At 24.0% G+C, this 22,563-nt stretch overlaps 2 protein-coding genes across 2 annotated transcripts in view; both read left to right on the plus strand.

Moving 5' to 3' along the window:
- Nucleotides 1-4,046: 4,046 nt before the first annotated feature.
- LOC147809976 (uncharacterized) lies at nt 4,047-16,938 on the plus strand. Its single transcript, XM_087164764.1, has 8 exons — nt 4,047-4,239; nt 6,700-6,813; nt 7,140-7,244; nt 9,224-9,302; nt 10,586-10,737; nt 10,940-11,140; nt 12,997-13,305; nt 15,300-16,938. Exons 2-8 carry the CDS (start codon nt 6,723-6,725, stop codon nt 15,482-15,484), a joined length of 1,122 nt encoding a protein of 373 aa, XP_087020890.1. The 5' UTR covers nt 4,047-4,239; nt 6,700-6,722; the 3' UTR covers nt 15,485-16,938.
- Nucleotides 16,939-17,444: 506 nt separating this feature from the next.
- The window catches only part of LOC147809977 (ATP-binding cassette sub-family C member 9-like), a 65,131-nt gene continuing 60,012 nt past the window's right edge, over nt 17,445-22,563 (plus strand). Inside the window, exons 1-3 of the mRNA XM_087164763.1 lie at nt 17,445-17,474; nt 18,591-18,692; nt 19,645-19,769. Of these exons, the coding sequence (XP_087020889.1) occupies nt 18,626-18,692; nt 19,645-19,769 (192 nt within the window). The 5' untranslated portion in view covers nt 17,445-17,474; nt 18,591-18,625. The remainder of the gene's footprint in view (nt 17,475-18,590; nt 18,693-19,644; nt 19,770-22,563) is intronic.

Genomic DNA, 22,563 nt, shown 5'->3' on the forward strand with positions numbered 1-22,563 from the left:
AAGATATTCTTAATTTCAGGCTTCATTTTTCACCCTCTGAAATCGAACTGAAAAGTCTCACTTTACTTTTATGGTGGCTAATATAATTAAAAAAAGTGTTCTTTGTCAGAAACTAGTTATTTCATTATGACTATAGTTTCTTTGTCTGAAAATTACTTTGCATTTTGTTAATGTACATAGTGCTTAAAAAGTACTTAAAAGGTTCTTATTTTTTATTGAAAGATTTAGCTAGACACGCTGTTTCCTCATCACTTTAATCTTCCTAGTGTTTCTGATGTTTAGTTAGTTATTGTTGAGGTATTTGATAGAATATGAAAAACAGGTTCTTTCTAATTTTAACCTTAGATCCCATGAATTTTATCAAGCTTACCTCTATGACTTTGAATCTCTGTCTATTAACCAGGTCTTTTATTTATAGTGTCTTTTTCTTATTAAAATTCGTTCTCCTATTAAATTTTTTTTTAAATAGCATTTTATAAGTTTTATATATAGTTAGATTCGACATTGCTATGTTTTTACATGGTTAATTACTTTTAACTTCTTCATAAAGATGAGCCCAGGTCATTAGACCTATGCCTAGCAAGCAAAAGTTCATTATTCTCCACAGATTTATGCAAAAATTATTAAATAAAAAAATATATGTTTTACTATTTAATTAAATATTTCAATTTTATTTGAATTTTTATATTCAGATAACATTTTTACTGTTAATTTTTTCTCTCTTGGAAATTGTAATGGAAATATATGAAAAATTAAGTCTGATTTTAGTTGGGATTGTTTATTATTAACCTATTATTATTTTTATTTTATCTACATGGGCTCATCTTTTCATTGAGACATGGTTTTATTCAGATCCACAGAACATGGACAAAATATAGATTCACAATTCTCTGTTTTATTATTTTTTTATTGATTTTTTTTCCGTACTTACTCTTAGTTTCTATAATTTCCTTCTTGAAGCTAAGGCCGCTGACCAGACTTAAATCAAATTGACATTTATTTGAAAGTTTTACTTGCATGTAATATTAAAAAGCTAAATCAGTTTATTGACATTAACTCACTATTTAATTAAAAATTGACACTAGCTGACTATTTAATTAAAAATAACACTAATTTTGTTTTTAAAATACAATTATGAATTAAAATAAGAGTAAACATTAAAAAAAGTTTAATAAAGAGTAAATATTAATACTACATGTATTTAAATCATATGGTTAAATGTAACGAAAAAGTATTTTTTTATTCAAAATTTTTCTATTATTAGTATTCTTTTTTTCTTTTACCTATTTATTCTTTGTTTTTATTTAGTTTTCTTCTTGATGCTAAGGCCACTTTACAGATCAGAATTAGATCAAAATGATTATATGTATTTGAAAGTTTTGCTTAGATGTAATATTAAAAAGTTAAATCAGTTTATTAAATTCAACTAGCTCAATAATTTGAAAAAGTACTAATTGTATTTTAAGATACTCAAATTATCAATTAAAAGGAGAGTAAACATTAATATTAAATTTTAACGAAGAATAAACAATAATAATAATACATATATTTATTCTTATAGTTAAATAGTATTAGCAAATTAGTAAATAGCAAAGAAAAGTATTTTTTTCATTCATTTACTGCACATAAGCTGTAAGTATATAGAACCTATAAAATAAGTTCAAAATGTAGAGAAAACATGGAAAATATACAGAATAATGAAAAAGTGAAAGAAAAGATCTTTTCATTAGCTCACACGATTATATCCTCACACTATTGTATTGATATATTTTGCTTTGGCTATATTGATACAATATTAGAAAGCTCTCTTTTTTGCTGATATAATCGTGTGAGCTGAGGAAAATATTATATCTTTTCCGGATTTTTATAAATTTTTTCCCCTTTTTTCGGATTTTTTTAACTTTATTTTTAACTATTTTTTCATTATTCTCTCTCTATATATTTATTTTTTGTTTCAGCACTGATTTTTTGAGCAACATCATTTCAGCAGTTGCGTTGATGACAAAAACTTTGAGAAACACAGATCTTTCGTTGTAACACCATCCCAAGGTGAGGTTAGTAAGTTTTATTTTCTATATTGTTTTTTAATTATTTTGTTACTGCTTGCAAACTATTATTATATTCTTTGTTTTAACTAATATTCTTCTATATAATAAGAAATATTTAAGCTATTTACTTCTTTATTTATTTCGATAAAACATTTTTGTTTGATTTTGTTTAAAAGCTTTAGTTTACTTACCATTTTTATAATATCTCCCACTTTTCATCAAAGCGATTTTTAACCCAACACTTGCAACTTTTTAGTGTTCACGTTTCACAATTTTCTCGAACACACTTGAACTTTTTTTTACATTGAACATGTTATCAAGCACGTAAAAAGGTAAATAAAATAAATAAATAAGCGATTCCCCAATTGATGAATGAAGGTTAACGTTGAATGAATGAAGGTTAACATATGAATGAGGTTATGTTGATGAATGAAGGTTAACATAAATGAAGGTTGACGTTGTCGATAACTACTATCCCCGCAAATATTTTTTTATTTAAAAAGCTTAGTTTATTTACCATTTTCATAATAATTTTTATAATAATAAATTTCTAATTATTTACATACAACTCCTGTTTATACTTGATTCAAAATATTAGATTAGGAAATACAGGGTTGCCACAGGCTACTAAAATGCGACTATTTGCTACTATTTTCGGCCTTAGGCGACTATGGCGACTTTTTTTGCGTGAAAAGGCTAAAAAAGCAACTATTTTCAGGAATAGGCGACTATTGGGAGACTTTTTTACTCTTAGCGAAGTTCTTTTTATACTTATACTTATTTTTCGTAGACCTACTGTTACTTTGCGATTACTGCATAATCGTTGTTATCTTAAACTTTCGTTCTGAACTCAATAGATCACTGAAAATAAAATATAAATTAAAAAAGTTTCTTCATTGGTTTTTTTCAATTATTTTTTATTTTAACCGATACAATTTAATAGGGGTATTTTGTATTTAATTTTGTTATAAAAAGTTAGTTTTTTTCAAATTTATTTAATGTAGGTAAGTATAATAATTTGATTATTTTTAAACCAATAAATGTTCAGTTGTTTTTATTTGTAAAGAAATTAATATAATAATAAGCTTTTTAATAATTTAACATTAGTACTTAAAGTATTTTTTTTTAAATTTTATTAAAATTCTTTCAATACTTGTTTGTTTTATAATTTGTTAGATATAGTCAGTGTCATTTTTAAAGAAATAAATCTTTAGTCAATTTTATTTTCAAAAACGAAAATAATAATAAATAAGTAAAAATATTTTTACATTTATTCAGTACAGAATTTGACCATTAGTTAATACTATTTTATATTATTTTAAATAATTAAATAAAAGATGGTCTAATGATGTTTCAAAAACATGGGTTTTTTTCTCCACTTTTTTTAATGCATGTATGTAAAATATTTTGTTACAGTATTATTATTTTTAAACCAATAAATCTTAAATCATTTTTAATTTAAGAAGAATGAAATAAATCTTGGGTTTGCTTTTACTTTGACTTCTTTATTATTTTAATTGAAAAAATTGAGCAATGATATTGATATTATAGTAGAATATGTTTAGAATTAATATTTTCTTTTGTAATAGATTTATTCCTTTTTATTTATTTTTGATTGATTTCCCATAGGTAATTTCTGAACATATGCTAAATCACGATGTCTAACGGACGATGTATCACGATTTAAAATTTCTGACATCAACCAGTCCTTATCATAGGATTTGTCAATTAAGCTACAATTTTAATTATTTGGCTACTATTTTTGATAAATTTTTGCTCCTATTGAGGCAACTATTTTTATAGTTTTAGGCAACTATTTTCATGCTTGAGGATACTAAAAGCAACTATTTTTGTTCATTATTTACTGTGGCAACCCTGCATACTGGATATATGATACATCAAATAGATTGTCTCAATGATTCATTTGATTAATCATAACTTTTTACCTTCTTCTACATTTTAAATAATTTTTGCATACTGATTATAGCTTATGTAATTAATGGTGTCATGTAATTTCAGATGTTTCTACTTATGTTATGACTGTGCATGGTATGAAAGCTGAAAAATATAGGGACTATTCTCAATTAGATTTCATAACAACAAAAGCTATATTTAGGAAATTTATGACATCTGTAACTGCAGATATAAAAAAGAAATTACCCAATTTTTTTTGGGAATTCCATAATATTAGGTGAGTTACATTGTTACTATATTCTGTATGAAATGTTAAATTTTAATTTTAATGAGATTTCTTGTGATTAAATAACCATAACTATATATTTCTCTTCCATTATAATTTATGATGAATTTACTTAATAAATTTAAAAAAAAAAAACAATTTTGTAATAAAATTGTTTAATGATTAATTTTAATGGGGGTAATTTTAATGATTTGAGTGAATTAAATGTTTTAGCTTTTAATATTTTAATTTGCTCTAACTATTAGTGAAATTACTGATGCAAATTTCAGAAATTTTTATAAATTTCTTATCTAAAAACTAATTTGAAATTAATCTCAAATTTTATTATATTAACAGTTATAAAGGTTAAAATGATTTTGGTAACTGTGCGTTCTGTAATATTTGAATGTTTATTAACATTAATTAAGACTATTTTAAGCAATCTATTATATTTCCCAGTTTTCATCTGTTATAATATTTCACATTTTTTCTTTCTTTTCGAAAAATATAGTTTGGTTCACAATTTGATGGAAGTAACATTTATACTGTATATGAATCGAAGCATTGCTTTATCTGAAAATTCATTAAATGAGAAAGACATTTATGACTTGCTGATTTCATCTAGAGATAAAATAAAACATTCCACGAAAGAATGGAAGGATGTTTCTCTTACAATCAAGAATGCAGATATTATTTACTTGCTAAATTTGTTACGAAATTATTATGGCATAATATTTTAGCAATATTATTATGAGTATGCATTCTGGGGTAAAAGCTGTAATTTATAGCATAAAAAAGTACCCATTACAAAGGCTACTAATGAATTGTTATATATTTTTACTCTAGTTTGCTTAGTCTTTATTTTGTGTTAAAATTATGGCACAAATTTTTTTAGTTAAATATATTTAGTTTCTCTTATAGTTTAGTTAAAACAACTATGAGTGTCTTTGTCTCTAAATACATTTTTGCATCTTATTAAATATTTCTGTTGTATACAGGTTGTTTTTAATGACATTATTATTGTTATTTTTTTTTTCATTTTATTTATCTGTTTTTATTTTGTATCCTTTAATTTAAAATTAGTTTGTGAGTTTTTAAGTTTTACTTATAAAACCAAAAACCTGTTGCAATTGATAGATTTTTATGAATAAACTATTTTTTACTACTTGAAAATTGACGGTTATTGATAGTAATTAAAAATTACTGTTTGTGTGTAGAAATAGAGTCCACCTAATTGACTGAATAAAGGATTGAGAAAATCCATATTGGGTGATTAATTCTTACCCAACATTCTCAATTTTTAAAATCTAAGATCTGTTAACTAATACAAAAAATAGCAGAATCTTCCCTTGCTCTCATTATATTCACTACTTCTATTTCAAAAGTTGCAAAATGAAATATGATTTTGAATTGAAAATTTCATAAATTTTCCTTTTATAACTTTATTTTAATAATAACATTTAAAGATATTATTTTATTTTTGTTTTGAACTTTGATCTATTATTATTATTAGACATTGATTCATAATAAAATTTTTTAATCTTCTATGATATTTAATAATTATCTCTATAATATCAAAACTAGACAACTACATTATAATTTACAATTTAATGTTAAGCTTTATTTTTTATTTTTTGTATCAATATAAATTCTCAATTTTCTTAAGTTCATCATTTAGAAATATAGTTTCAAAATTGCATGAGAACAATTTTTTCCAAATAAACTTTTTTAGTATTTTGTCACTACCGTATTTTTTGCTATTTTGCCAGTATATTATTCTTTTTTAAACTCTTTGATAAATTCTGATCCAATGCACCTCCTTTTATTTTATTATATATATTTTTTTTGTGTCAGTTATTTCTTTGACATTGTTGCGAGCTCAACTTTTTTCATTTAACTTTTGTAAAAATGCTATTTTAAAATTATTGAGTATAAACATTTCTAAGAAAAAAAGTATTTTCAAAATTTCATCACTAGCGTATTTTTTTGCTATTTTGCCAGTACGCTATTTTTTTTAAAACTCTTTGATAAATTCTGATCCAAAGCACCTCCTTTTAATTTATTACATTTTTTGTGTCAATTATTTCTTTGACATTTTTGCAAGAACTTTTTTCCTTTAACTTTTGTGAAAATGCTATTTTAAAATTATTGAGTATAAACATTTAAAAAAAAACAACACTGTTTCTTAGCTTCTATTTTAATTTTTTTTAAAAATTTTTAGAACTTGCTTTTTTAAAAGAAAAGAAAAAAAACCTATCGTAATTATTTTTTTTAGAAATGAGTTTAATATCTAGAAATAAAGAAGGTATTGTTGGTTGTTTTTGTTTAGGAAAATAAGCTTAAATTAGTGAATGGAATTCATTTAATATTAAATTTCTGTCAATATAAAGTATACTTTTTTGTAGCTGTTACATTTATAAATTTCATTTCTATTATTGTTTTTTTAAAGGTTTTTCTGTATTTGAATTTCAGATTTTTGTTTTCAAGAAAATGTTATGAGTGCCGAGACAGGTTATAGGGAGGTTTTGAAATGGAAAGGAACCGTTCAAACCAAGCATGCAGTGTCTGAGCCATTATGTTTGAATGGTATTATGCATTTAAAAGTCATGTATAGATTAATGGTTATATGTTCAATTATATTCCTACAATGTACAAGAAATGTACTTTTAATTTTAATCCAAATATAATATCTTCAAATATTTTAAGTAATATATAAAAACTTTATATTTGAAATAAATATATGTGTTATGAACAAAAGTAAAATTTTGAAATTTTCATGCCACTTTGTAAAAATAAAATAGTATCTTTTTTTTTCAGTGTGAAGCATTATTTATTTTTATATTAATTAAATTTCATTGTTTTTTGTTTAATACAATTACATAAAGAAGTACTTCAATATATTTCTGTTATAGGTTGGAAACTGCAAACTCGCGTGTGCAGGCCTAGCCTCACGATAGGAGCTGATTGGTTACCTTTCAATTATTCCACCTGCACAAAATTTCAACATTCAATTAAAGGTAATTTAATAATTATGTTTTTCCCCCTATGTATAATGTTATTTAGAGTTGCAGTTAAAACTATTTGATGTGGGTGTAAATTGGTCTATGCAGTCTTTTATCTTCTTTGTAATAACTTTACATATTGAGCAAAAATCTGTTTTTAATTACTTTTTATTATTATTTGAATTTATGCTTGTTGAAAATAATTTCCCTTATTATATTTTTTAAAATTTCAATATGTTATTTTTGTTTTACATAATGTAATGAGAAGTGATTAAATAGCCTTGAGTATATGTAGCCATAAAGAGGGAAGGTTAAATACTGTAGCACAAAATCGATTTACAATTTTTATTAAAATTTATTTCCTCTAGATGAAATGTTCATTACATGAGTCAAGCCCATTTAAATCAATAAGTCTTTATTAAAATTTACATTCTTTAATATTCAACCTCTCAATAGATTAGCTAGACTGAGATAAACTCAAGTCCCACAGATCAGACACATAGAAGCTATCTTTCCTTTTTTCCCTCTTCATTTTTTAGTACCATTTAATCAGCTTACTTTTTAATGCAGTTTACCCTTGGCTCAGTATCGCCAATGTTGACTCTTGTTTCCTCAAAGTTTTATTTTTAAATAGGGTTAAAATTAAAAATATTGAAATATTTATTTTAGTTTATAATTTTACTTTCCCTGTTTCTTTTTACTTATATTTACTCACAGTATTAACTTACTTACTGAACTTACTTAGTTAATCTTACTAAATAGCAAATCATCATTAAGAATAGTGCTCTTTCATAAATGGAGTCATAGCTTAAATGAACTTAAGTATTAAAACTCACTAAATTTGATTTTTATGTTAGACATAAATTCTTCATAAAAATCAAATAGAATTTTGCTGTTAAATCAAAGTTTTCATAAATCCTGTCATCAGAATTTATTTTTGATAGCTATTTGATTTGATAAAAAAAACACCATCATATCAGACTAAAAATTCGAAAATAAACTGATGAAATTATATTTTTTCCCTTTCCATTTTACTTTTTAATATCTGTGTCCAACTTAATGTTTTAGTAGTCTGTTTTACTCTTTTTAATTGTACTATATTAGTTTGATGCAATCTATTTAAAATTTTAATTTTTTGGATCTTGAAATCAGTTTTTCTGGTGATTTTAAAACTTCAAATCAAGGATTGTGTTATAAATTGTATCATAGTTTACAATCTTGGGATGAAGCTTTGGAAACCTGTAGTAATGTTTCAAGTTATTTAATTGATTTTAATACCTTCCTAGAGATTCTTTCAGCATCTTCATTAGGTACATTTTTTGTTGTTTTGCTTACTACAATTGGAAAATTTAATGAAAGAAAAATCATATTAGATACATTCAGAATATACTTAATTTTTTAGGTTTATGTGCATAGCAATTATTTTTGTTAAGTTTTAAATAAGTTGGTTTTAATAGGAAAAATTTTGCCTCATAAGCAGTTTTTGATTCTTTCATGTATTCTGCAGGTTTACTAAAATATTATTTATGGTTTTTTTCCCATTAAATTTTTTAATTATTGCATTCAAACATATTGTCTTTTAATAGTTTCCTCCCTTTTATTTGTTTTTTAATGCAATGTTTTCTCTTTTTTTTTGATAACATAAACATATTGTATTTTTGAATGTTCTACTTAATAATGTAATTTGAATTCTGGAAAGTCCTTTTTTATTTTTATGATATTTCTACAGCAGCAGATTTTAGTACTTTAAGGATCTTGTTTTCATATTGTTCTACTAATTATACCTTGTTTGCTATTTCATTTTAGTATTTTATTGATTTTATATTATTTTTTTAAAAATAAAATTGTATATTTGCAAACAAGATAGTCGTATTTTAATTAAGTTATTTGGTTCTGTTAATTATTTTTAGTCAATTTATTTAGGTTCTATGATTTAGTAAATCTTTAAAATATTTATCTATCTTTTCTAATACCTTTTACTGTTGGTTTTTTAGAATCATTTTCATATTGGCTTCCTGTAAAAATTTATTCTAACGAAACTTTAGTTGTGGGTATGAATTCTGAAAATAAATGGTAACTCTTATTTTTTTCACTTTTTTGTTGCTTTCCATAAAATTTTATGTTGTGAATGTTCAAATAATAATACTTTGAAATATTTTTATTAAAGTATTTTGTAGTTAAAATAAAATTTTTTGTAAAATTAACTTCAGAACTTTTTATATGGGGTATGAAGTACTTCAAAACTAATTTTGCTGTAGAGTGATTTTAAGATTTTAGACTTCTTTAAAGGGATCTGGAATAATAAAGATCACTTTGTGTTTCACAGATTTCTTATCCCTTTTTCTACTTTTTTAAATCTTATATTTCCCATTTATATAATGCTATTGTAGTCATTGAAAATTTATAAAATTTCAAAGAATAATTTGTTCTTAAGTTTCTTTGTTACTAGTTTACTACTAGTTTTTGTTATTGATGAACTAGTTTTTTTTTGAAAATTCTTATGAATCATTTTAAATAATTTTAATTGTTCTAATTAGTTGTCTTTACTTCTATTTTTTAGTTTTAATTATGAAATATTGTTATTTATTTATATGTTGTTGCTTATTGCTTAATTTAGATTTTCCCAACATTTTTTAACTAAGAACTTTTAAATTTGTTCTAATAAACGAGCTAAGTCCGTTAAATAAGAAATAATTATTAATTTTCTTGTTCCTTTCTTTAATTAATGTATTCAACTATTTTGATTTATTTTGTAATTATATTATTGATTGATTAATAAATTACTTAACAATTTGCAATTGATATTAAAGAACAATTTGCAATTGGTTTTTATTATTATTAGGTAAAAAAAAAACAATGAAAATGTCCACTTTGTGACTTTTGCAGCTTAAGAAACATAGCTGAACTGTACAAGTCACTAGAACTTAAACTTTTAAAAATGTGCTTTTTTTTAAATTCAATTTTGTTACATCTTAATATTCTGTTACATTTTAACATCAAAAAGTGTGACAAAATTAACACTTTTATTCATATATGAATCATATATTTCAGTTAAATTTTTAAAATATTATAAATTTGTTACTAAATTATTGTTCCACTCCAGGTTACATTTTTCTGCTGCTTTAATTTAATACTTTTTTGTTATTGTAATAAAAAAATCACAAATATCAGTGTTGAGTTAGTTTTAACTTTAACAAAGTTAATACTTTAAATCTATTAATTTTTGTCAAGAAATTGGGAATTTTAATTATTATATGCTATATGAAAATTTATTATTCTGTTTGCATATTAAATAACTGTTAATTAGCTATTTCTTCAGAATATTTTCTGACATTTTTTTTCTGAAATTTATCCAGGATTCATGAAAACAATGTGACATCTTCTCTGAAGGATGAAATAGTTTGTGCTATGGCCAAAGTAGTAAATAAAGTGATTCAATATGATTTGGTTTCCTGTGATGTAAAAATGCCATTTATTTGTATTCATCATCCTTTGAAAATATTAGAAGGTAATTATTTATTTAAAGTACAGTAAATTTTGTATTATTATGAAGTTTTGGTTTTCTTGTTTTTTTATTATATATATTATTATATTAAATAATCTAAAGAGTCTTTGTATCAAGTAATGACTGTGTCTATTTAGTGCTACCAAGTATTTAAAAAATATATAATTTATTGTTTGAATTATTTTGAAGTTAAAATTTTTTACAGCTTTCATGTTTACAAAACTGTGGCATAAGATTGCTGGCAAAGAATCATGTTATCATATAGAATCAGCAAAGAAAACTTGGGCAGAAGCAAATGAAAGTTGTTCAAGTTCACCTTTTAATACAAGTCTGTTACAAAGTATATATAGTTGGCACAAGTATTCTTTTTTCAAGATCCTCTTGCAAGCTGCGCCAGTAAATAAAGGTATCCTACTACACATTTATTATTAATAATTTTATAATTAATACATATTTTACATGCTAGACATCTCCAAATTATCTAAACTTCAGTTATCTGCATTGTTCCTTTATGGAAAATAAAGAAATTTAAATTGATAGGTACTTTTAAAATTGAATGTTTAAGCAAATAATTTATAACTTTCTTTTAAATAAGGAGAAAACTCTCAGCAAAATGCGTAACACTATTATGAAAATACAAAAAAATTGTTGGTGTGGCCATTAAATTGTTTTTATGTAATTGTGTACCAGTATTATAATAATAGTAATAGATTTTAGAGTATGTTGTCTACTGTCCACTTTTATTTAGATGCCATGGGACATGCCTTTGTTGTACACCTCTCTGCAAAACACTACTTATTATTATATTACCTCAAACTCTTCATAAAGAATATTTACTATTACTTATAAATATTACAAATTTATTTCATATATTTTAACAGTTTCCTCTTGGTGGATGATTGAAGTAAAGAATTTTAACTAAACTGTTATAATTACTTGAATAAATTGAGTGTAATAAATGGGGTCTGTTTCTCACTATACAATCAGTAGCTATAAATAGAATTCTTTTAAAAAAGAACTATTAGTTATAAATGGTAATCATCATTAGCCTCTCATAGAATACGTCTTTTAAATTTTAACTTTAAGTTCTGCCATTTTACCTATTTAAAAATTATTGTTTTTAAGTATAGTAAATCAAAAAGGTTATATGTAAAATTATTATTTTTTTGTGCAAGCTAGTCAAAAATAAATAAAAATAAGGAATGAATTAGAATTTTCTTTTTTTTAATGAAAACTTTTTTAATCTATTGCTCAAGGCCTATCAGATTAGACATTTATGAACGTAATTGGTATTAAATTTTGACTGAAATTTCGAACATTACTATTTTACTAATTGTTTAAGGGAAGCAAGACGTTTTCGATGTAGAAAAAATCATTTTTTCAACCATATTGACAAGCAATTTTTTCTTAATATCAAATACATTTTAAATCTTCAAACTTTACATTTATGAAAACTACATATTAATATCTTTCAATAAAAATAAAAAGGAATTTAAGATGTTTATAAATTTAATTTTTATAAATATTTGAAAATTTAATGTAAATAATTTTTTTTTTTTTACCAGACATAACTTTCGGTACGCTAGTACAAAAAACAAATCATTGTAAAGTTATGAAAATTTCTATGCATGTACATATACCTTATTTACATTTAATTAACTATATAAAGTGTATTTTTTTCATTATAATTTTGTTATACAGGGGAAGTTTTTCAAAATTTGAACGAAATTTAGCATTTTTTTCAGAAATGCAACATTTATTTTGCTTAGATATAATATATTCTGTACATATTATAAAACAAACTAGTTCACCTGATTTTTCAAACATATTTACATGAGTGTATGCCAATTTTTTGTTGATATTTCATGTAGAAAATTTTTTGAGCGTACCGAAAGCTATGTCTGGTTAAAAAAAAATTATATATACATTAAATTTTCAAATATTTATAAAAATTAAATTTATAAACATCTTAAATTCCTTTTTATTGTTATTGAATGATATTAATATGTAGTTTTCATAAATGTAAAGTTTAAAGTTTTAAAATGTATTTAATATTAAGAAAAAATTGCTTGTCGATATGGTTGAAAAAATCATTTTTTCGACATCGAAAACGTCTTGCTTCATTTAAATATTTATGTAAGCAAAATGCTCTGATTATTTTTATAATAGAGATATTATTTTAAAATTCTTGACAATTTTTATTTTTTAAGTTCGTGTGTATAAGTTGGTATGAGTTTATTTGAGACCTATATTTTATTTTAGGTCCTACGCATGCTTATATTGAAGATCGAACACTGCCTTTGCATTTTTCTACCAATTTTGAAGAATCAATATCAAAATTTGATTTCCGTTGTGTTCCTAGTGGCTGGTTTCTGTCAAATAGTATCTCTTGGTACAAAGATGGTGATTATTTATCACCTGGCTTTAATACTAATCGATTAACTTTATTTGTTGAATCTCACTCAGATTTAGAGCACATACTTTCATACCAAGGCTATTATTGGTGTTCTGTTGATCAATTGTTTCCTTTAAAAAGAATTTATTCTCCAAAAGTACTGTACAGAATGCCAGGTATGTATATTGTTTTTGGTGATAAATATCACAATTTTCATGTAGTAAAATATTGTTATTTATTGTGCTGCTATGTAGCAGATCTTGTAAAATACCTATCTGAAAACAATACTAAGTAAGCAGCTTGATGTAAATATCTCGCCTTATGATAAAGTATTGTTTATCACTGTATTGTCTCAAGCCCTTCACATTTTCTTCATTAAATATATTTTATATGCTTTTCTTTATTTGGGGTTTGTGTGAATAAAGTTTTATATTTTTTATCTTTGAATAAATTTAGTAAGAACAGTTATTATATGCTTCTTTTAATGTCACTAATATTGAATTTTTATGAAAAATGAAAATTAAAGAAAAAAAATCTTTCAAAATTTTTTTGTTGAAATTTTATTTGGTATAATATAAAATTACATAAAGCTTTATGCATTAAAGAGTAATACTAAAGATGCATTCATTTTGGTTTAGGATGAAGCCTGCTATCTCTTTTTTTTTCAATCTGTTTTAAATATATAGGCATAACAGATGTCAGTCTTTATTATTGTATTTGAAATTTTTTTTTTAAAAAAAGGAAAAGAAATATGATTTTCTTGGTTTTATTCTAACAAGACAAGTTTAGAAATTTCCATTTGACAAATTTGATGATTAAAATTTTATTTCAATTGTAACAAAAAATATGTTTAACTATTTATTGGTCAATCAGTTTAATGACCAAGTGGATATTTTTTTTTGCTTTTTTACAATTTGTTCTTTATGCGAAAAAGTTTTATCATTTCTCGTATGCATTATAAAGTTAGATTAAGGTACAATTTTTAATATGTGATTAAAAAATTATTAAAAGTTTGTTTTGTAAAAAATATTTTAATTCAATAGGCTGACAGAGGCAAATTTTTTAGAGATTAATCTTTTTTAAAATTTTAATACTTTCATTATTTGAGTAATTATACATTCTTGTACCTAATTAAAAATTGAAATCAAGAGTTTTAAAAGTATACCTATTTCATTTTGTTATGTTTTTTAATTTAATATTCAAGGGAAATTATAATTTTTAGCTTCAGTTCCAGCTAGCACATCATTTAACATTAAAGTAATATTTTTTATTTCAGTATCAAATTTTGTTGCCTCAACATTAGTAATTTCATTATAATTTAGTTTCAGTTTAACTTTGAAAGAATATGATTAAAAAATGTTAACTGTTTTAAAGCTGCATTTATTTTTTATTTTTTTTTGTGCAATATAGTTTTTGCTTTTTTTTTAGCAAACAAAATTTTAAGAATGCCTTTTCAAAACACTTTAATTAAAGAAAAATTGAAATTATTTTGATTATTTCCATCAAATGCTATATTTTATTTTATACTCAAAAAAATTAAGGATGAATAATAAGATTTAAAAATAAATGCTTATTTTTTAAAGCATAATCTATGCAGAATTAATTTTTATATTAGGTATAATTTAGCATAATCTAACAAATATTTATACTCGTTAGTTTGTAAGCAATAGGTTTAAAATTTCTTTGTATTAATAGGTGTCTAACTTTTTATTTTTTAAGAATTTACTTTTTATCATTGTAGTCAAAATATTAAGTTAAATTTAATAGTTCATTCAAAATAAGATGAAAAATTGTTTCAATTATGAGCAATCGACAAAACTTTTCATTTTCTAAAAGCTTAAATTTTTCTTCTTCTCCTGTCATTTTCAGAATTTTTTCTATGCTTAAATGATTTAGGAATGTGTATTGATATAAAATAAACAAAAATCAATTTTAAAAATATAACTAGCAAAGTATTAGCCACACATTACAATTGATAAAGTGTAAGTGATTTATTCAGATTTAATAACTTTTCACTTTTTTCTAATTAAACAATTCATGCAATTAATATATTTTTTACTTTTACTGATTTGAAATTGCAATTTACTAATTTGCATGTTTAAAATGATTATGCTTCAATTTAGAGCTAACAGTATTTAGTATTACATGAATGAAACCATAATATTTTCAGGTGTCCATACTTTTATTTTGGCTCTTTATATGGATAAGGATCTACAGCATCATTCTTGTTTTAAAGTTAGGACAGAAACACAACTTCCGCCTGATTTTTTGCAGTTTTTTAAAGATGAACTTCCAGAAAGCTTTTTGCATGCCCAAATAAGAAGCAAGTCCTGTGATAAGTACGTGCTAAATTAATATGTTCTGAGAAATAAAATAAAATACATTTAAGTGTAATTTGAAGTGATGCTCTATGTTGCATAATATTACCCTAAGGGAGGTTAAATTCATATGATGGAATAGTTTTCAAATGAAGTTTAAAATTGAGTTTTCAGATGAATTTTTGGTCCGATGAACAATTAATATTATCTATGCAAATGCAGTTTCTGTGTTTCTTTTTATTTTGGGTATTTCCACAGAGGATGGTTCTTTTGTATGGTACTAAAACAGCTTTCTTTTTTTCAACTGTATTGATATGAGCTTTTTGTGTTGTATTTAATTTGTTTAAGTTTCATAATACTCATAAATTTCTAAAATAAATGTTTTTTTTTTCAAAGCTTTTATTCTGAAATGTTAAAGTAAACATAAACTATACATTATAATTTTTCTAATAAATATGTTAAAATTAACATTAATAGATCAGACAAAACTTACAAACAATTGCTGTAAAAACAATTTTATTACCTAAAGTATTTCTTATCTCATTCAAAAATAAGGAAGATAGTTTGTAAATGATTCTGAAAGTTTTAATTTTAAAATATATTGTATTCTTTTTTTCCTTCAAAGTGTTATTATTCATGTATTTATTTGTAAAGCAAATTAAGACCCATGACCTTGTTTTGAGAGGGAGTAATTATTTTATGTCAATGGTTTGTATGCTGAGCCAAAATGGCTCAGGGGATAGAGCGTTCGCCTTCCAATGAGGTGAACCAAGTTCGAATCCCACCGATGGCTGATCGATACAAATACGCATCCGGCTTACACCAACCACAGTGCTGACTTGAAATATCCTCAGTGGTAGACGAATCATGTGTTAGAATCCCTTTGCCATCAGGCTGACCGTGGGAAGTTCTTCTGGTCTTCCTCTTCATGTAACGCAAATGAAGGTTAGTTCCATCAAAAAGTCCTCCATGAAGGCAAAATTTCTGCCAATACTTGATCCAAAACCAAGACTTATCTAGTTTTACCCTTCTTTGTGTATCCAAAATCTAAGTCACTAAAAACATTTTATTACAATATTTAAGAAATATTTCTATAAAAAACTATTTTCAATTCTTAATATATCTTAATAATCTTGATTAATTGTGCTACTCATTTTACTGTATATAATAGTGTGAAAACAATATTGTCTGCATTAAAGAATTTTTTTTATAATGAGATACTAAAAAAGTCTGCTGTGATGATGATAAATTTTCTGCAAACAGTGTTTGCATGTTTATGTGCATTATGCAGGTTTGCTGTCATCTTGTAAAATCTTTTCTAAAGACGTTACAAATTTGTAGCTCTGCGAGCTTTAATGGAATGAAGGTGGTTTTTCTTTATAAGTAGCTTTTTTTAATAAATATTTTATTTTAATTTCTAATAATAAATATTTTACGTATTTTCTTCATTAATTGGTTTCATTTACAGTATAATTCTTCAATATATTTTTTTCAATATCATTTCATATCTTGATTTTAAAGTTGTTTTTCTATATAATGATCTTACTAATTCTCTTATCTTATAATGAACGATTGTTTTGAATACAAAAAATTATTTTTTTGATAAGTAATAATTTAATTATCAGTTAGTTACCTAGTACATCATAAAACTTGTACCTTTTTATGACTTAGTTTTGAATTGCAGTCACAAAAATTTTAATTTTTATTCAATTAGTTTTCTTTATCTTTCCTTTAATTTTCATGACTACTAATATTAATATAAACTAATATTTTTCTTTTTTTGTTATAGATGCATTGGTTAAATTATTTTCTTACTATGTTACCGTTTTTAATGTGTGGCATATTGAGTATGCTGTATGATTTTAATTTTTTATATTTGTTCTTACATCTATATTTCAATGGCACAGTGAAAAATGAAAATATTATGTTAAGAAATATTCAAACTTCGTTTTATTTACACAGAACAGCTATCATTGCTTATCTGAAAAAACATTTAAACACAAACAGTTTTCTTTTAAGAAGCACAGGTGTGTTCCTATTTGTCTGTTATTTTGAAATGTATCATATATGAACTTATTTTTGAATAACTTATTAACTTATACTGATTGTTTTTATAATTGTTATTTGTAAAATTGCTTATATTGCTCATATTATTAAGCTTATAATGTTATAAATCTCTTAAATAGTTGTAAGTAAGATTTTGTAAATAATTTAATGAAATATAGTTTTGTTTATTATTAAAATATTTTTTTATGTGCTTCCCTTATGTTTTCTAAGAAGAAAAGTGATCAGAAATTCTTCAAAGTTGGGTTCAAAATTAAAAGGCTATGGAGTAGAATACTGATAATCTCAAATCTAATACAGAGCCTGGAAAATACAGGGAATTAATAACAGAGAATTTCGAGTTTCTCTTTACAAACTGGAAAAATACAGGGAATTTTTGTCTTTTAACAGTGATGACGACTCAAAGCGCAATCTATGGAATATTTATGGATGATATTTGAGCTATACTAAACTATTTCATTTACTATAGCATTATTTGTTTTTAGTATGTAGAGTCATTCCTTATTTCTTTAAGTTTTTTCTAGCAATTAAAGCTATATTCAGCCCAATATAGCTCACTCAAAAGTACAGTGATTGTATGTTTCCTCATAATATATTGCAATTGTTTCCTCATATATTGCAATTTGTTTGCTGAATTGTATCTTATCAAAATCAAATATTGCTTTATACTTAAGATTAAAGAAATTTCAAAGTACTAATTTTAAATGGATTGTAAGACAATACTACCATTTTTTTACAAAAATGATGCTCAGAAATATACAGCTACAGAAGCACTTGTTACTATTATATGTTTGTATTAAACCTCTTGTTAGAATTTTTTTTAAAAATAAAATTGAAAATAATTTCCAAAATTTTATTAATTTAATTTTATGAGCATTAATTTGATAAAACCTAACAATTGATAACACTAAAAAAAGTTATTGATTTTTTGTTGTTGTTTTTATCTTGTTAAATTTTACTTTTTGGGTTATAATTCAAAATTTTACTAATTTATAAAAAAATTTTAAATTTTTTTTTGAAACTTCAACATTAGAATGTTTTCTAAAACCCACATTTTAATATTTTATTTTTATTTCCAGTAAGATGTTCTGAAGAACAGACTCTTGTAAGTGAAATGGTTATTACCTGGCCTACCACACCCTTAAAACAATTTGCAGTGTCTAAGGAAATGTGCACAACAGGTAACTTCTTATTTGGGTATTTTTCAGATATTAACTACTTTCAACTCGTATTTTTATTTTGATATTTTATATTTCTTAGTTTTTATGGATTATTATTTGTTATACCTTTAATCTTTTTAAGATTATAATTGAAAATATGTGTGGTTGAAATTAAAGCTTATTATGTTGGTTTATAAACATCTTTGTAATTAAACAAAGTTTAAAAACTTAGTTTAAAAAATTTTTTTTTGGACTGTAACAAAAAAAAAATAAACTGTTGTAAACGTAATCTGAACATATGTTTTTGGTATGTGGAAGAAGCTGCCTTTGAAATTATAAATAATGTTAAGTTAAAATATTTTATTTCTGGCTTAAGATAAAATATTTCACTATCTTAAAAACATTTTTAATTTGTTTTAAACACTTGAATGAGTGAAAAAGTTTATTTTTATCAGTATAAAACTGCATTTCCTTACATAAAATGCAATAAAAATGGCTTAAATTTCAAAGTAACTATTTTCTATTATGCTAATATTTTTGTTTTAATTGCTTAAATTAAGTTATAAAAATGTTTGCAATAAATTTTTTATTAAAGAAAATGCAATTATTCATCAGTTTAATTTATACTTTATAAAATAATTTTTTTTATTTAATATATTTTACAATAAAATATTTCAATACTGATAATACAGAACAGAATAAATGCTGATAAAAATCTGGTATTTGTTTACGTCTTATTGAGTGTTTAAATTTATTTTGAAATTGTAATTTAAGTGAAACATTTTTTCCAATATAAGTTTTAACATAATGTTTTGCACAATCTACTTATCTCAAGTAATGTTACATTCCAAGGAAAAAAAAGAAAAGTGACGGGAATTTGTTTTTTAAATATTGCTTTAGAATTATCAAGTAAAAATTTTTAAATTTTTTTATTTTAATTTTTTATAATCTTTATTAATCCATTTTACAATAGAAGGTATTCCTCTCAAAAGACAATGCATGGGAGACTATGCTGTTGGAGCATTTTGGGCTCCAGTTAAAGGAAACTGTGTTCCAGTTCATTCAGATATCACCATACATTTACATAGATTAGCATCAGTGAGTATTTATTTAATGAATTCTTTTTGAAGTTACCATTTTTTCCCTTATTGAGTAATAAGCTCATGTTACGTTTTTTATTACTGATTGACACATTAAGTTTTAAGCATCACTGATATTTTTTAAATAATTTTGACACAGATGCTTGTAATACATGTAATGTCTAAAAAAATAAAAATTAAAATTCATCACTATTTAAAAATTATCTTTGATGATTTCAAATATAAAAGGCAGATTAATTGGAGTCCAATAATATAAAGGCTTCATGCTTTGTTAATTTTTATTGAGCTGTTCTATCAGCCTTAAACCTTTATTTTGTCTCTTTCTTAATTTATTGAAAAATTTTAGTGTTTGTATAAAATGATAATTTAAACACATTTATACTATTTTGTTTATATTTTTGATATTTTTTATGATAGACTCATGTCAAGCTTTTTGCTTGAGTTCTTTTGGGATCTTGGGGTATTAATAGCATTATATTTTAAATATGTCTGAAGTATTTAATTTAAACCAAATTTTAATTTAGTTTGCAATTCTTTCAGTCTTCTCATAATAAAAAAAGTCTTGGTTTGGCATAAAAGATATTTTCAATGATCACCAATACTTGAGTTAAAGTATGAGCTTTGACTTTACAGTGCATCATGCATGAAACATTCAACATTTTTGAGTTTAATTTTCATTTTAAATTTAATTTTATCAACTATTACTAGCTAGCAATCGATTTACCAAAGAAATAATTGTTAGGAACTTATTATTCATTAAGCATTTATAATGTTTGGCATTATTTACAAAGGGAATCTCTTGCATAATTCCGCATTCTTAAAATTAAGCATTTGTGAAACTTTCGTACTCTAAAACTTTCCCATATTTTAATAATGTTACTACAGTTAATAAATTATTTTTTATGTGGTAAAATAATTTAGATAACTCTGTTTATTGTTATTGTAAAGAAATATAAATAAGAATTTTTTTTAAAACTTCATTCCTTATTATAAATACATTTTGCTTTATATTTTTCAAGAATAATATCACAGAAGAGAATATTTTGAATTCATCAATTAGTTTCCTGCAATTGACAACCAATTCTAATAGTTTGAATTCTGCTGATATCCACTATGCTTCTCAAATTCTGAAAAATATGGCTGATGTTTCTTCAATTGCTATAGAGATAATACATTTAAAAACAAAATTATTTTACATAGTTACACCATAAAATATGATAATTTATTTTCTCATTTAATATCTGTATTTCGCATTACTCATTCCAATCTTTCTGCACCTGTTATACACTTGGTTAGAAGGGGAAAATAAAAGAAAACCACTGAAAAGGAAGACATGAAAATGTGTTAGTTCATGTGGGACAAGTTAAGAAATGTGCCACGCCACAATGGGAGATCTTGACCGCACTATACGGTCTTACAACATCATTCCACTTTTTAAAACCAGTAATTGTTCACATAAAAGACTGGAAGAAATTGATTTAAAGAAATCTATATCTATTTCTATCAATCTTGCAACCACACTTTCTAAAGTATAATCTTTCACTCACAAACTTAAGTTTTAGTGCATACATTACCCCTTTCCAAATCTTTATTTAAATAATGTAGTCTCTCGACAACTATTTTAATTATTTTCAAATAATAGTATATTATTTTTATTAGGTTTCAAGTAGTAGTACTTTTTTATTAGGTACATCAAAGGCTTAGTTAAAACTAGGGCTAATGGTGGGATGTATTTTTAAAAGGTGAGGGTGAAAATTTGTTTATGACTTGAATGTCCAGCCATGACCGTTTTCCATATAGAAGCTTTTTGTGGATCGTGCACTGATATTGTTGAGAGATTTTGATGGAAAACCATTTAGAAATTTTTTTTTTGTAAGTTGAAAGTTTTCATATTCAAAAACATATTTTAAAGAGTTAACTGGAACACACAGAAATTACAGAATGCATGCATGAAATGAAAGTGCATTTGTATTTTCATTTCAGCCAATAGAATGAATGTGTAATTAGCACACTATTAGCAAGCCTTTTCTCAAAACAGAATTTTGCAGAACAGAACTTATTGCCTTATTCATTTGATTTAACGAGGAAAATGTAAGAAACTTCATTGGATGATGAATAACAAAGGTAGTTCTTAACAAAAAAGAACATATTTCAGTTCTACAAGACAAATAAAATGATTTTGCTATTTAAATCATCATTTGCTCTTATCTATCTGGGTAATGGCTGATATGAGTGAGAAAATATTTTTTCCATGTTTTTATTGCAACTTTTGGTAGAAACTTTAAATAATGAAATTTTTTTTACCTAACTTTTGTTGATTTTCAACCCTTAATTTATATTTTCAACCCTTAATGTATCAAGTATAGTTGTTTTATTTTCACTTTTGCCCCAATTATTAATCATTACGGGACACTGTATATAATTTAAAACCTGATGTGTAACATACACTGCATCAATGGTATATGTGCCGCTTAAGTTTTAAGAAAATTGGATAGAAATTGAAAGATTTATTAATCCCAATGTTTGAGTAAAGTTTTGCTAATTAACCATAGATGCATTTGGTTTATTACAATTCCTTCTTTTTAATTATTTTAAATATAAATTAAAACTTGTAGAATAATGAAAAAGTAGATGCATCGATTTCTATTTAGTATGCAAAATATACTTTGGATATATATATATATATATATATATATATATATATATATATATACAATGAAGCCTCACATTACGGAAACTGCTACAAAATGGATGTCTCTCATTACGGACATATTTTTAATTTCCCATGAATC

Source organism: Parasteatoda tepidariorum, chromosome 5 (assembly GCF_982258835.1).
Source record: "Parasteatoda tepidariorum strain Cologne lab strain chromosome 5, Ptep-v5.0, whole genome shotgun sequence".
NCBI lineage: Eukaryota > Metazoa > Arthropoda > Arachnida > Araneae > Theridiidae > Parasteatoda > Parasteatoda tepidariorum.